Consider the following 18,024-nt stretch of genomic DNA (forward strand, 5'->3'; position numbering starts at 1 on the left):
TACTAAACTAATTCCATTTTAAATATTAAAGAACTATAATTACATTCTTAATTCTTGAAAATACCTCACGTTCGGATAGAAATCTATACTATAGAAAATATTCTGAAGATATTATTTATTTATTTATTAGATTTAACAAGTAATTGAATTATTTTTCGTATGCATTCCATGTGAAATCGATCTATTAAATATTCTAATCTAACAAAATGTAATTTACCAATATTATTCGATCGTGTTTATTTTTTATCTTTAATTATTTAAATATCTGCTATCTGCCCTCTTCACTACCTCTCTCTCTCTCTCTCTCTCTCTCTCTCTCTCTCTCTCTCTCTCTCTCTCTCTCTCTCTCTCTCTCTCTCTATCTATCTATCTCTCAATCTATCTTTTTCTTGCTTTCTCTGTTATATCTTATCTTTTTATAAACGTGTCTTGTTTTTATAATTTTTGCTCCACCTCACTCTCTCTCTCTCTCTCTCTCTCTCTCTTTGCATTTCCCCTTTTTAAATAATTTTATAATTTATAATTCGTTATATTAATTAATAATAATTAATTAATCAATAATTCGTATAATGTCTATTCCAACACTTATTATTTGTTGATGTTTCAAAGTAAATAATTCTTAAAGTAAACTGTTATGAAACTTTACATAGCCGTTTATTGAATAGGTAATGTTCTGTTTTAGTTGTTCAACATAAGTTTTTTTTATAAATTTTGCTTAGTATGAAAAATAAAAAACTATTAATAAATTAAAAACATTCCAGACCACATATTATCAAGTCTTAATTTAAATACCATAAAACAGAATATCGCTTATATTATAAATATATAGTTTTGTAGTAAAAAATAAACATTTATTCATATATTAAGCGTATACACCCATAATTTTCTATTAGGTAAGCATGTCTATATATGTATATATATATATAATTCTCCATAGATTGATCTGTGATAGATAAATAAAGTAAGGTAATATATTTTTATATTCATCTGCTACGGAAATTAACGCTTTTTAATTTGCTTATATTCTGCAATTGTCGGGTAAAAAATGTATGCAGTGAAGCTGTAACGTTTTAGAATAAAATGCTCTAAAATATTTATTTAAATGTAGGTTACTTTTAAGGATAATGTTTTTCTCCAAATTGTCAAAAAAAAAAAAAAAAAAAAAAAAAAAAACCCCTGCTTTAATTATTCGACACACAATGTTATTTCCCACAAATAGAATAAAACATTCTTTAATAGAGTAAATATACTTATGATGATTATAAATTAATGTTAAATTTCACATACTATTTAATAAAAATATATACTTTTCTAGAACAATTATAATGCCTGAAAACAAGTAAAAAATAATAATTGAATGAGAAAAGAAAATTGTGAGCAGATAGAGGAAGAGAGAAAATACTATTGAGACGTTTTACTTTGGTTTCAGAAGCGCGACTGGTAACAATCTAAATCTATCTAAAGCAGATAAGGATAATGTCGGAGGAGCAGCCAAGCTACAAACTAATCTACTTCAATTCTCGAGGCAGAGCCGAACACATCCGCTACATATTGGCCTACGCCGGGGTGGATTACATCGACGAAAGAGTACCAAAGGAGCGCTGGCCCGAGTTGAAAAAATGTAAGTCCCGAGAAACTGCGTTTCGTCCAGGCGCATTCGTCCTCGTCGCTCTTATCGACACATTCATCCCGGGCATTTATTACGAATCAATTTATTGCACATCGAAGAAGACTATTTTGTATGGGTATTGCGGGAGAAGAGAGGCTAATCTATTTCAAATTGCAAACACAAGAATATCGTTCATGATCATCGGTTTACGGTTCAATTATATATCACGCTCCAAGAAATAAACACAAGCGCACGATTTTTGCTAGACTAATAAATAGGTGATAATAAAATGATTAAAAGGCAAAATTTCCCGTCTCATCCTGCAGTTACGAAACTTATTCAATTATACAAATTATTAATTTTTTTATTTTTAATAGCCATATTATATATGAATGTTTAATACCAATGACAGACGACTTTGGAATAACAAACTATGAATACAATGGTAAAATCTAATTAACAAGCATTTAACCTACATATGTTCAATTGTGCCTTACTTAATAGCTGGCTACGTTACTCAGTAAAAATAAATAAATAAATAAATAAATAAATAAAAATAAAACAAACAAAAAAATCGTCAACAACTCCAGGGGGGGGGGATACATCACTCCATAGACAAGCGGTTCTTTTCGTCCTAATTTTACATTGATACTTTAATTAAGAAGAAATTTAACAAGAGGCTGCGGACTAGAAAATTTGCTTGTTCTTTAATTAAATAATTCATTAATAATAATTAAGTTATATTGTTTTAAACTATGCCCTAACATGAGACTTTCTTATCACCAAAAATAAAACGTTAGCTTTACATAATTTTAAACAATTACGTATAAGATTTACAAATTATTCGATTAAATAATTATTCTTTACAGCAATATTTCAATGCATGACTATAGATTATGGAGAGAACTACTTATATTTCATAAATATATAGGCGCACTGTAGTTGTATTTAAAAATTTTATAAGATAATAATAAATATCGGTCTTGAGTATTTAGGTAGTTAAGAAAAAGAAAAAATTTATAATCTTACTGGACTTATTATTCACGCAGTTAAACAAAATTTCCACGGAATAATCACTCGAACAATAACGTTACTTTACAAAGGACAATAACAAATTTTTACATAATTGCACGTACAGAGTATCAGTATGCAATCGATTGCGCATACAAAGTATTCATTTACTCAGCCTACAATTTCTTATTTCACTAAATGCACAATACCACGCCGGAATAGAACAAAATTGCATCCCCCCCCCCTCTTCGCAAGCAATTGATTTATTCGCATAGCAATATCGAAAATAAACGCTGATTTACGCGAGTATCAGCCCGTAACGGACATCTCATCCATTCTCCTACCGAATCAGCTAAGCGAACATCAGCTCGCCAAACTTTGCAAACTATCGATTCCCGCGCAAAGCGACAGCATTAGTAGTACATAAGCAGTAGCGCAATAACACCGAGTTGAAGGATAAAGATCGGAGGCTGCGTGCTCTCGACGTCACGTCCAAGAGGTGGGAAATTGGCGGGGGCGCGTACCGACGCCAATGCGACTAGCGCCTTCGCGAATATTGTAACAATTATGTTCGCTCGTAAAGATTGCAGATTCGCGAACTCGGGATAAGCGGACGCGTCTCGGACGAATGGAATTAAATAAGAAAGCCAGATTTAATGGGCCAGCAGAAGCCACTAATGCTGAATTCTGCAACAGTTCATTCATTAATGGGACTAGGAATTGTTCGAGTCCAATGAAAATCGCTCGCAACGCTCTGGTCGCTCGTTCTGGCCCGGCAAAGCCATATTTTAACAAAGAGAGATGGATTAGAGGTACAATTAAAAGATACGGGGATCGTCGGCTTTTGAAGGCCAATCGGTGCACAGAGTAGAAAGCTCTTGATTATTCGAGCCGAAAAATAGAGATAGACGGATATAAAGTCGTCATAAATTCTCGCAATAACGAGTTTCCAATTTAATCGCTCGATTCATTGCTCCATTACCGCAGCCCGCAATTTGCCCGTCGAATTTTTTTTTATTACCTACTATTTGGTTTTCAGGACGTATAATCCCTCATAACAGTTTATGCCTGATTTTCCAAAGCCTCCTCTTGCTTAAAACGCAAGCTTTCCGCTCGAAAATAATATGCAAGAGAACGAGAACAAAATGTCTGCTTGAAGATTGCCGATTATTAATTGTATCTTAATGTAACAAATTTTACACTATCCAATTTCATTGGAATATTATATTGGGAATTTATTTTAACGTTTCATTTTAACAAACAAATGATAAATCTTGGAAACATGTTGTATTAACTTGTTTATTATGGCATTGCAAAGTCATTTGATAAGCGAAACTAAATATAAACTTGATTCGTTCGTAACTACAGAATTTTGCAAAATATAAAAATTTTGTTGAACATTGTAATATTTGAAGCACATAAACTTTATCTCGGTAATACTACGAAAATAAACTCGCGCAAGAATTAACGCTACGGAATACCTTTTTTTTTTTTTTTGAAGAAAATTTTTAAGCGTTTGAAACACGTATCTCTATAGAATAACATTCAAGAGTATTATAAGATTTTTTTTCTGCTTTAACAGTTGTTCTCCCTCGTCGCCACTAAAGAAAAAAAAACGTAATAGTTTTGCGATCTTAATGATTTTATAATAGTCAGGATGTTTAATCGTGTTACAATTAATAATTAATACGAAGAAAATATTTTTATTAGAAAGACATTCATTTGTGACGTGCCATTAACTTTGATATGTAATTCACGAACGCCTGTATTAATTTAAAATAATATTGTTCTAAAACCACAAACTATTATTCTTGATTGAAATAAAAAAAATTTAATAGATTGCATGTGTCATTGAAAAGAAAAATACTTAAGAAATATAATAAATTATTTAATATTAATAAAGCAAATGACACAAATGTACTTTATATTCCCTAATAATCATTGATAAAAAGAGATAAAGATTTTTTTACCAAATGACAAAAAATTAAAATTTTTTGCGTAAATTTATTTATTTTAAATAAATTGATTGAAAGTATTCCGCAGTCAAGTAGTTTGCAAATTAAATATTACGTATTAATGTTACAATTTTATTAATTATGCGGCAAATATATCCATAAATAATCTTATTTCGTCCAATCTTAAAGAAAAATTCAGTTACAAAAATAATATTAAAAAGAATAATATTAAACAAATATTATAAAAATATAAAAATAAATATATTTATTAATTTCTAAATTATGATCCACTTTTTTTATATATATTTATAAATTCTTTATAGGAATCGTTTATTAAGACGAAAAATTCAAAACTTATTTTACTAAAACTCAATAATAGATATAACAATCTAAGATATCGCAAATCTTGCTGTCTATAAGATTTATACTACGATTTAAACATTTTCTTTAACATCACAACCTTGTTTATTCGACATTACGAAGCATATTTATCATACTATTAATAAGTTATTAATAAATTAATAACAACACAAGTGTATGTATAAATTTATTCAAACCTACCATTAAAGAATTTAGGAAAGTAACCCCATTAGTTTTTGATTATTTTATAAGTAATCTGAAAAGAAATCATCGCACTGAAACAAAATAAGCACTAAATAAAAAATGAAAATTTCCGTAATTATCTAATATTAGACTTAGAAGATATTCGATGGAATAAGGTGTCCTTAAATAATGTAAAAATAAAAGGAATCGTACAGGACAATGAAGAAAATTCATTTAGATTCTTTAAGATATCTTGTATTTTCTTCTCCATATTATCAAATATTTTATTTATTACATTGATTATTCGTTTATATGATAAATCATGTTAATTATTTAATAGGCGCCCTTATCTTTCTAAACTTTTCAATAATCATACAATAATTATGATAAAAAATAAGAATTACATTAAGCCGTTGCAAGCCAGCTTCAAGGTAGTAACCTCTTGATCTTTAATCAGTCTTTAGTCATTTATGCTGACATATTTTTACAAATTAATTAGCGAATATAAAATCGTACGAGTCTAGAGACTATCGATAAAATCAGTAGAAATTTGTATTGTACTAAGAGCACATTTCAGTGACTATCGTTGCAATTAACAACAAAAAACACAAACAAAAAAAAAGAAGAAAAATTTAATTAAAACATTAGATATCGTAGAAAATTAATAAATTAATAAATTAATAATATTGATAATTAAGGGATTAATCAGTTATTGTTAAAATTGTTTAGATTTGAGACTCGAGCAATAGCCTTTATCGTCGCAAAATAAATATATAAATTATAAATAGCTTAAAGGAGTAATCACATATTATATGTTCGAACAAGAATGAGGAAAAAATTTCGGCGATTCATCTTTATTGCTCGAAACATTTATATATTTTTGTGAATTGCTTACGACATATTTGCAGATATTTAAAAGAAAAATTGGCAATTTCATTAGGAAATAAACGAATAATACACAATTATGTAAATGCACATTAATTTATAAATAATTAAATGAGAAAGTATTGTAAATTGGCATAAATAATAAGATTAGCCTCGTGAGAAAACATCGACAGAGTGTAAAAAGCAGTCGTGCTACAGGTAAAAGTAAAAATATCAATCATTTTTGTAATGCACTATAAGCGCTGCTATTAATGTAATATAATAATCAAGTAAAATGACTTTGGTAGGGAAAATTTATCACATTCGTTATTCATTAGTAGGTGCGATAGGCGCTTAATGCTAATTATCCATTTATTAATACAAATACGGGACTGCTAACCCGCTCAATACTAAATTTAGCTTAAATTAAAAATTAATAAGCAGGTTGCATATGATTATTAAATACTTTATTGTAATGAAATTACGAGAATTATAAATAATATTCTAAATTTAGAATTAATGTGCTCCCGACCTACGTGCATATTGTCACTGAAATTTGATAAATAATAACGTAAAGATGATTTATCAATGCGTAGTATGAAAGCTAAATAAGATTAATATGTTTAACGTAATATGACACAAAGTATACTATAAGTAAAATGACAAATTTCTCGACTCTCGTTGAACTGAACTTTAGTTATTAAGTACTAATTTTGAAATTCGAGTAACTACTAAATATTTTCCAAGTATAGGATTATGAGGTGGTGAGGGTACATTAAGATCCGTGTTTAAAGATAAATATATTTTCAAGCTCTTCGCCTAGCCTCGACGTAATAAACAAATTGTCAATATAAGCGTCCGGTGCCTTTTTTTTACAAATCGATGGCAAAACACTGTGAAACGATATGATGGTTCAACAATCATCAACAATCGCCCAATTACTCAATAACGAGACATTCGATTATCCCAATGCAATGCCGTTTAAAAGTGGACTCTAATGCGAGTGTGCACTCGGTTAAGCTTAAGCGAACCCAAGTTTTGCTTGATCCAGTCCAAATCGTATGTGTAAACGCTCGCCAACCATTAATTAACGCGTTGCAATGTCACAGCGATGCCGTTCGGGCAGTTGCCGGTCCTGGAGGTCGATGGTCAGCCGATTCCCCAGAGTAACGCCATCGCCAGATACCTCGGGCGCAAGTACGGACTCGCCGGGATTGACGAGTGGGAATCGATGCTCTGCGACATCCTCGTCGACAGCCTCGGGGACCTCAGACAGGGTGAGTTGTGGTGGCCAATTGGCTTTAGCTTAAGGCAGTCGGTCATTCGGATAGCTACTTCGCAAGTTAGAAAGCAGAGAGTATATATTCGAGCTTAAAGTTAAAGTCTCGTCAATTTTATCTTCGTTTAGCGCACGGATGAAGACGACTTGTTCAGTTTTTCCAGTGAAAAACTTAGCTAATGACGTCGTAATGAAAATGATAATGCGCCTATGAATAATGACAAGCCTATCGTGATAATAGCATTGCCATCGAGCTTTTATAACTTTTATAATTATTTACAGGCCATAAATAAACCGAGGAGAAAGTTTTATAGGAAGTAAAAAATACTATTAAAAATACTATTTCGCGCGGAATGAGATAATATCTTTTAAGATAACATGATATCTTCGAAGTTTAACAATAGCCATTAATGTTTTAAAAGCTTAGCCTCGCTGATTTAGTAAATGTATTAGTTTAATGAGTTGGAAAAAATTCACAGTTTTCCTGGAATTTTAGTACTATTAAAGTACTATTAAATTTCTTTTTTAAATATTCATTTCACATTATCGTGTTCCATTTTGTTGATTTAAATCAAGTATAATTTATGATGCATTGCATTAAATATAAAATCAATGTTAAAATGCACAACGTCACATCGTCTCAATGAATAAGTTAAAAATTTCATTCTTAATTTTATAATAAATTAGTAAAATAATCTTGATATTAAAGTGATTTTATGTATCGTGTAGTTGAGGCTAAATTTGCAAATTTTTTACTCTACCATAAAAAAATCGAGAAATAATGTGGAAATATCATATCTTTATTTTGCATAAAATGGATAATTCAGTTATCAAAAATTATCACAATTATTTCAAATGTAACTTATTTCAATGGAGTATTATTATAAAGACATAGGAAATTGCTATTTGTCAATTTGAATTTATACAATTCGACAATAAGTTGTAATAAAGTGCAAACTGTGGATTACGATTTTCTTCCTATGTTTATTTAGAATTAAATAGAACATTGAATTCGTATTACAAACAAAATCTTCAACTTTATAGAATGAGTAAATCGGATTTACATGAAATTCATAAATGGAATCTGTAGAAGTGAGAAAATCCATTTATCATTTCTGATGACCAATGAATTCTGTCGATCAGCAAACATTCGTGCGAATAAACAAAAGAACAAAAATCAGATAAGGGATTAAGCATTGAGATAAGTATAGGATAATTTTAACACAATCTAATCTCATTATCTCTCTCTTTTTTCTTTTTTTTTACAGAACTATTGCAGTTTCAAAAGGAGGAGGATCTATTTAAGAAGGAAGAAAAGAAGGCGAAATTCGTAAAAGAAACGATACCCTTATTCCTGAGTAAATTTGAACAAACCATTGGTAAAAATAATGGTTACGCTGTGGGTTCAACAGTGAGTTCCATTTATTTTTTCTTACTTTTACCCATTTTCAGAATTGAACTTGAATTTTATTAAAATGATTTAAATAAGGCGAAATGCTTCTTTCACTCGGCGCTTTAAATTTAAACTCTAACGCATTTTCAGAATCACGTATTAAACGATTTACGGATGTCTGTACAGAATTAGCATTTAATTATAATAGTTTAATAATAGAATTTTCATAAAAAAAAAAAAAAAAAAAAAAAAAAAAAAAAATAAAAAAAAATAAAAAAAAATAATGATAATAATAATAATCGTTATATGATAAATTTATGAAAAAAATTTCGTTCAGTTTCGACTTTTGCCTGACCACGTTACAGTAATAATAAAGTTTAATATTAAAAATTTTAATTACGCTTTAAATAAGATCCCACGCTAAAATCAACAACACGACAAAGTTAATTTTATTTTTCATTAGTCATTTTCCCTTGTGAATATTATATTTTTCTAAAATTACGCGCATTATGTAATAATTTATCCCGGAGCTTTGATCTTTTCTTTCTCCGTAATTTTACATACGATACTACTGCATTAAATAAATACGAAAATAAATGTAAGTAACACCCATAGTACCGATAAGCTAAATTTCGAGAATATCTGTGTCACTTTTCAAAGATACCAACTTTCAAAGATTATTTTAATTAATATTTTTAATAAAGAATATGATAAAAAGCTTCAAGAACGATTGAATTTCTTAATTACTTTACTGGGAGCCGTAATAAAAAAAAAAAAAAGTTGCCTCCCTCTACTTTATTATAACTTTTCAACAAAATTGTCACACCACTACGAGCTCACCTTTAAAATTCACGTACAATACCAACACAGTATCGAGAGACAGAGAGAGAGAGAGAGAGAGACAGAGAGAGAGAGAGAAAGAGAGAGAGAGAGAGAGAGAGTGAGTGAGAGAGAGGAGTGTGTGTGCGTGAGTGATCCTCCTTTGCCTTCGTCCCGCGAGATCCTCGCCAGCCAATTGCCAAAAGTAATGAAATGTACGAGCGTTGTTTTAGACGACGTGGGCCGACCTTGTATTCGCCGTTGCCCTCGAGAACTTCGAGCAGATGTTCGGCCCGGCTGCCCTCGAGAGCTATCCGGCCCTGAGGAGCCTCAAGCAGCGCGTCCACGGCATCCCGGCGATCAGCGAGTGGATCGCAAGACGACCCCACACGAACTCTTAAGGTGACAATGCGGTCACGGCCGCTTCACAGGCACAACAATGCTAACTGTCGATACATATCCCGGGACATGTAATTTCTGTAATTTTCGTTAATCCTTCAGCCGCGAGCTAATACGTAGAGACGGAAGTTAAGCAAATGCTCGCCTCGCAATCCCCCCCCCCCCCAATCCAACCCCCCAACCATCCTTGTTTCAACTTCTGGTTTATCTTTCCATAGCCTTCCTTCGCCTCCTTTTCGCCAGCGACAACCTCCGCGACAACTTGCCGGCAACATGAATTCGTCGCGCGCTCTAAAGTACAAAATATTTTCGAAACAATAACCGAAAAACGATATTTTTATAATGTTCGCTCGACGGCGATTATATCTCCTGCCCTCGGTTTCACGATCGTTAATTTTTCGCTGATTCTTTCATTGATCGGATTAATAACATTCGCATTGCGCAGCGGTGCTCTCGGTCGACTAATGTGCAAGATCGTATCGACGAACTATTTCATTCACATTATTCTTTTGCAACGAGACTACGGATAATGATGAATTTATCAATTTACGTGTAATAAAAGCGAGAGCCTGAATGGCTATTCCGATTATAGAATAAGAATCAAAACTTCAAATATACGCTATATAATGTAATGCTGATTGGGTGTTTAAGTGTTATTATATGTTAAACAATGAATAAACTTATAAATGTCCTCACCATATGAGCGTATATTAGACAATTAATCAAACTTAACGTTCTCAATCTCAACTGCTATTATGGAAGTATTTTTTTCGACGATGCATTATTTCATGAAATAAAAGTAATATTATATATCGAGTTATTGTATCTAAAATTTATGTCTGTTTAAAAAATTAATATAAAGAAAAGATGAAAAAAAAAAATTACATAAATAAATTAATAAATTAAAAATAAAAGAAAAAAAAAGCACAAAAAAAAAACAAAAAAAAATTCTATTAAAAATAACCTGTGAAAATTATCCAATGAACAATATAATTATGTTGCAAGCAATTTATTGTATAACGAAAATAAATTATCGACAAATATAACTAAACATTATTTTGACCGACGTTTAATTAGTCTATGGCTCATTTTTCACCTCTTCCTCCACAATTCTAACTAATTACATCACTGATAATCTATCTTTTCATTCCTATGCTAAAGCTAATTTTTAATATCTGCTCCCGTCGTCCTTATATATTAATATTTCCCGTTAATCAACAAAGGCAAACATTAAAAAATTTGCACGCGCCCTTACACATACGAGAGGCGCCCCTGTGCACACACTGCCGTGCTCGCGCATCACTGCCAAACGAAGACAGAGAGAGAGAGAGAGAGAGAGAGAGAGAGAGAGAGAGTGAGAATGACATTCACAGGCCTACGTATAATAATATAAAAGATAGTTCACCAATCACATAGTTTACATAAATCGATAACGATAATAAAGGTAAAATTCATTCAAACAAAATTTTTATATTTTTAAGACAAAATATTGAATTTAAATATATATTTTTCCATTTCATTACGATAAAATACAAAAATAAAATAATATCTACCACCAGCAGATCCATTTAGTTTGATAATTTTATTAAAAAAAAAAAAATAAATAAAAAAAAAAATAAAAACAAAAAAACAAAAAAAATAGCACAAACAAATACCTCGTATAATATTATCACCCTTTCTCTTTTTAATTTCAATGTACACATATGTTAGTAATGAAGAAGATTGTGATTTATATGATCAATACATGCAATGAAACAGCAAAATCTTTCTAATAAAATTACAAAATTATAAAAAAAAAAAAAGCACAGCTTTTATAGCCAAAAACCAATTGTTAACATTGCAACATGACAATAATATGGCCCAATGATAATAATAAAATACATCGATATTTAAAATATACATTTAAGAATATTTTAATTCCTACATTAATGTTAACCAATCATATGGCAATTTTATAAGCTATTAATCCATAATATGTATTGTATTAACTACGCTACTTAACATATTCCATTTTATTTATTATTTTAATACCTCTTATATTGACAAACTAAGCACCATCACGGAAATGTATTTGAATTGCTAATTCTTTTTCCATTTACTTACAATATGGAAATACGTATGAAAAAAAAACAAAAAACAAAAAACAAACAAACAAACGTGCAACTATTGATTCAGTGTCTCATAAATTTACATAAAATGTTTGACTTTATAGCAATTAAAATAAGAATAACAACAAGAAAAAGTAAATTCTATTCTCTTAATAATGTAAAATATAACGCAATTTCGACGAATAATTTAAAAACATATGAAAAAGTACATAAAATTAATATTTATTATCAGTTTTATTATAGGTTGATTATTCAGATAACATACATCATTAATATATATCAGCATCTAAATCGCTAATTTTTATAAGAATACAACAATTCTAGTTACTTTACGTATCTAAATCATTTATATTTCCTTCATATTGCATATTATAATTTTATAAATATATAAAACTATCGAATTTTTTATATATATTTACAAGATATGTTAAAAATGAAAAGAAATTAATCGAATTATATAACGTACCAGTTCATATATTATTAATATACTTGACATATAAATATACAAAGTAATTCAAGTGATATAAATATTGTCAGAATCATAATAAACGAATAAATTTCAAGTCAAAGAATAAATAAACTATGCTATAAATAGAAAAATATTTATTTTGTAGTATGAAATAATCGATATTATGTAGAAGATATGTACTTTTAATATAATGATTTAATGACTTACATAATCACATTATTGACGAGTTTAAGAACAATCAGTAAAGAATATGAATACTTGTAAAAAAATAAAAATAACACAGCTGCACAAAATTACTATTATATATATATATATATATATATATATGATATGATTGATATGATATGATATGATATATCGATATTTGCAAGAATTTAAATAAACTTTCGCTAAAAAATTATATTATGTTAATGTTTCAATTGAATCATTTTACTTACAAATTTTCGAAATATTTACAGCTATGTATTAATTGTGACTACTTTTTCAAATTCTAATATCTTGAAATCTGCTTCGAAAGCAAGAAATAGACTTTGTCACGAACAGAAATTTTCAAGATTACGTAATAAAAATTCAAGTCGTGATTCTCGTAGATCAATTATGATAAATCTATATGTTTATAATTGATCTGTCTTAGATTAGAAATATTTATATATTGTACCTATGTTTATAAACTATAAGAATATATTCATAATGGCAAAACAAGATAATCACAACACAACAATCTATATTATCCAATATTTTCTAAATTGATAGAAATAATGAATAGAAAGCACGATACTTCCAATTTTTAATAAAAATTATTAATTGGCCAATGGAATAATAGGCTAATTATCAACTGAATAATCTATAAAATATAATCTATACATGAATGCCACTAATTGCATTCCAAACTTATATGAATAAAAATACCGTTTAAATAGCACCGGTAATAATATTAAAAAAATATTTAAAATTTAAATTTCAAAATACATGACTCTAAAAATATATATTCAATACCCTTTTTTCGTAATAAACAATATAATTCTTTATTTTTTTTTTTTTTTATTATTATTATTTACAATAAGCCTTTATCAATTTATGAAATTATTAATTACTTCTATTTAAAATAAATCATATTACCTACAGTAATATATAAATTATATGAAAGTAATAATAAAGAATTAGAAAATAATTAATGAATACAAAATTATTTCTAAATAAGAAAAAAAATATTATGTAAAAAATCGTTGAAAAATCTGAACAAAAAAAAAGAAAAATAAATAAATAAATAAACAATTAAATTACAAATGCAATTATTTCAAGTAAGTTATTTCAATAAATTAATCGGATACACTTTAAATATCATTTATATTTAAATGAGAATGAATTCAGAAATTTTTTAAATCGAATTTTTTCATCGAAATATTCTCAATCGTTTAAGTATTAAATATAAATTATTCCTTAACGTTAGACTACCGTTATTTATTATATATAAATTTATATAAATATTTAATTAAAAATATTAAAATTATATAGAAGTTATTGAATAGCATGGACAAGGAATTAAAATATTATTTTCAATTCCTAAATATTGTTTTAAGTTATTAAGCCTATAAAAAATAATTTAAATTCTGTCCTACTTTTTAAATGTGCAATATACAATATAAATTTATATTCAAACAATATAATATATTGTTGGTAAAATGTTTCTTTCACAATATTATATATTCAATGTAATAATAAATTATACTTATTATTGTTATTATTATTATTATTATTATTATTATTATTATTATTATTATTATTATTACGTTTGAAATGGATTTTTCATTATGAATATAGAAGAAATAGTTAATACTGAAAAACAGGATAAAAATAATAATTATCCGTTGATTAGTTAGGCGCTAATCTAAATCAATTAGAATGTAATATAAATTAGAAAATATTAAGTATATAAATTCAAATAAAAATTTTCTAATTCTCGCAAGAGTCCATATTGACGATTAAAGTTGTCAGATACGCCTCTGTAAGCAACATTTTAACTTACCTGATAATCTCGATTTTCATAATTAACTTTGAACAAATAATTCAAGAATTTGACGTTAGGATAATTTTCCAAATAATACTCAAACGTATAAACGCAAAAAAGACAGAAGAAGGTCGAAGCGACCTCGACCTGCCCCAAGCTAATGCAGCCATTGCTGGGTAACCTGTAGGAAGTGTGGAAGGTGTACCCAGCAACCGCTCACAACTACTACGTGGCTACAAATCCTCAGGATACACGACACGTGGCAGTGAGGGTCAAAGATGCCGCCTCCATAAGTGTACCTCAGATCTCGCACTCAGCTGATTGCGCCAATTAATCGTAATTACAGTCGCAAACGGACTCATACGCACTTATGCAACCACACGCTACACACAAATCGGCTTTTCTCAATAGAAAGGACACAAGGTAATGGGACACGTTCTAACCAAGCCTCTCCTCCTACATGGCCATCAATTGCCACATCCTCGAATCCCCGGCCTCTCTCTTCATCGATCATCTCTCTCGCTCTCATCCCCTTTCTCGCCAGCTCAAAGGCATTATACGACGTACGCTATGAACAGCGACGTTTCTCCTCAACGTCGATACACGCAAAGTAGGCAAAATAAAGTAATTAAAAAAAAAAAAAAAAAAAAAAACTTTTAATTAAATTATAACAGGATTCCAATGGAAATAGCCACATTTATTTAGCTTACAATAATTAACATCACATGTGTAGCCAACCAATATAATTTAATCATTACGATTTTAAAAATTTTAGTCATTCAAGGAATCATCATTAGATATTAGATTAACAAAATTAAAAAGTAGTAAAAATTTGGCTCTCTCTCTCTCTCTCTCTCTCTCTCTCTCTCTCTCTCTCTCTCTATATATATATATATATATATATATATATGCTACAGACATTCTCAATAATATTTTTATTTATACTTTTGACTATAATAAAATTCCTTTATCAACTATTCATATAAATGAATTGAGAATAGATCCTATTTTTTAATACAATGATTTATAATTAAAAATTTACCATATGGCTTAAGTAAATTCAATAAATTAGAAAAATATAATTGATGAATATAACCAGCTAGTCGATCATTTTCATCAATTTTATTGTATTGAATGAAATGATTATTCGAATATAATTTAAAATATGAATATATCCTAAAAAGAATCAATTGTTCCCAATGCATATTGATAACAAACTGTCGGAGTATGTGAAATGAATCGCTAAAGCTTTAAATAATAATAAAATATTCATTAAGAAGGTAACAAGGATTTATTGCAGAAGTATAATTTAAAAATACAAGTATTTTATTACACGTAAAATGAAAATTATTGATAAAATTGGAATAAAGATAGATTTAGATAAAGATAAAGATAAGCATTTAGAAGTGATATATTTTCTAATAGTCTGACAAATTTCCAATTCAAAGTGTAACTTATTTATTTTAATTCGTATAAATAAATGTAAATAGAATTTTATCTGTTTCATTAACAATATTCTTAAGATTTCCTTACTACTAGAAGTGTTTTTTCGTTTCAAGTTTAATCGATAAAAATTCAATACAATAAGTAAGTATAAATTGATTTACATATGCAAGTAGGTCAAGCATTCAATGTACATGTGAAAAACAGTGAACACTTATATAGTTGTAATAATATCTTCTAGATTCTATAAAATACTATTTAGACTGCGATTTATGAAATCTTTCATAAAAATTCCATTTCATAAACATTCTCATTAATTATTATTAAAATAATGCAGGAATAATAATGATTTAAAAAAAAAAAAAAAAAAAAAAAAAAAAAAAAAAAAAAAAATAGTAATAATTTCATCTACGTAATTCAAAGCAAAGTATATAAAATTATCATAAATATAATGTAATTTAATATTTAATTTACATTCCTACATTACAATTGAAATATTTCATATATAAAAATAGGTAATTGTCCATTTAAAATGATGAATTTCATTTTAATTTTAAAATTTAAATTCTCTACCAAAAAAGTTTTCATTTATTTTCCGACATAATTGCTATTGATTTTATAGCGGCATATTAAAACAAAAAGTTCTGAATAGATAAATATAAAAAAGAAATAATACGGTTTAAGTAATCATAATAGTATCTTGTCATTCAATAAAAATCTTAATAAATATAAAGAAAAATTTAATTAAAAAAAAAAAAACCAATTCCAAAAATAATTTTCTATTATTTAAATGTAAATTAAAGCATGAGTTTTAAAAATGATTCAAAATGATTGAAAAATGATTAAAAATTATGAAAATAATTAAATTTAAATATTCATTCACAATGGAATCATAATGCAAAATTGTTTCAAATACCTTCAATTTATTCTTAATTATCTCCAAATCTCTTCTAATTAACTTATAACATATTACATTACGTTTTATTTATTAAAATTACATTATAATAATGGAAATGTCGGGTGTATAATTTTTAAATTAAACTCTGTAATTAGAAAATCGAAAGCTAGTAAATTAAAAACCACTACACTGCTGCAGTAGCTACTATATTCAATTTATTATTAAATCGTTATTCAATTTAATTGATTTTTTAAAACGAATATTTAAAATTTTGCAATTTTACAATATTATACGCCATTGCTAATATATAAATGTAGAATATATTAAATAATACGAATATTAATTTTCATTTCATAATATAAATTTCGTATTATCAAATATACTTATATATCACATAATATAATATATTTACGCAATTCCATTATGGCTTATACAAAATAGATTACTATAAATCTTACGATGTATTGGTTGAAAAATAATTCTAAATTAAAGCTAACTAAGACTGAATAATGTAATTATTAACAAATCTTCACACTTTGAGATCATCTAAAAGTTATTTAAATTAGCCAACGTGGAATTAAGGCGCAAATAAGAACACGTAAAATGCAAGTCGTATAAAACAAAGACAAATGTATCAAGACAAAGAAGCATAGAAAAGTTAGGAGAACTTATACGAAACTTCTTATTGTATTTGTTCTTATTACTGCGTATGTATACATACATATAATTATTCAATAAAAAACATTCTTACTCTCTCTCTCTCTCTCTCTCTCTCTCTGTCTGTCTCTGTGTCGCGTGCATTTCTATTCCTTGTATTAAATATATGTCACATACGCTTGTGTAGCCATTATATCAACTAATTTTTTATTTCTAATAATTACTCGAATTTATTCAGAGTGGTCATAATTAAAATCAAATATTGCAATTATTCCATTTCATTTATTTATTTATTTTTTTTTTTTTTTTTTTTTTTTTTTCTCACATAATAGGCTGACCTTAATTTATATTTATGCAGTACAGCTTTTAAATTTCCTTTACATGTAAACTGTAATTATGTCAGTAAATTTAAGAATTTGTTAACACTTGGATAATTACATGTGACCATTAAGAAATAGCGCGTAAACGTCTCTCCTGATTATTAGATAAATATTTTACAGAATACATTCTATACACCACTATAGACAAAAGTATTTTACTAAATTCATCTATTTGATTTAATAAGCGCT

General features: G+C 27.9%; 1 protein-coding gene across 1 annotated transcript; it reads left to right on the forward strand.

Moving 5' to 3' along the window:
- Positions 1-1,437: 1,437 nt before the first annotated feature.
- LOC105363774 (glutathione S-transferase-like) lies at positions 1,438-10,037 on the forward strand. The gene is made up of 4 exons (XM_011501545.1): positions 1,438-1,621; positions 7,092-7,259; positions 8,530-8,672; positions 9,707-10,037. The coding sequence occupies exons 1-4, from the start codon at positions 1,477-1,479 to the stop codon at positions 9,872-9,874; spliced, it is 624 nt and encodes a 207-aa protein (XP_011499847.1). The 5' UTR covers positions 1,438-1,476; the 3' UTR covers positions 9,875-10,037.
- Positions 10,038-18,024: the final 7,987 nt, after the last annotated feature.

The sequence above is a fragment of the Ceratosolen solmsi genome, unplaced genomic scaffold, assembly GCF_000503995.2.
Source record: "Ceratosolen solmsi marchali unplaced genomic scaffold, CerSol_1.0 scaffold28, whole genome shotgun sequence".
NCBI classification, from domain to species: domain Eukaryota; kingdom Metazoa; phylum Arthropoda; class Insecta; order Hymenoptera; family Agaonidae; genus Ceratosolen; species Ceratosolen solmsi.

Excerpts from the sequence above, each read along its gene's own strand:
- LOC105363774 (XM_011501545.1), top strand. The coding sequence starts at position 1,477 with ATGTCGGAGGAGCAGCCAAGCTACAAACTAATCTACTTCAATTCTCGA. Across the intron at positions 7,260-8,529 it reads CCTCGGGGACCTCAGACAGG|AACTATTGCAGTTTCAAAAG; the intron begins GTGAGTTGTGGT and ends TTTTTTTTACAG. Across the intron at positions 8,673-9,706 it reads GTTACGCTGTGGGTTCAACA|ACGACGTGGGCCGACCTTGT; the intron begins GTGAGTTCCATT and ends GCGTTGTTTTAG.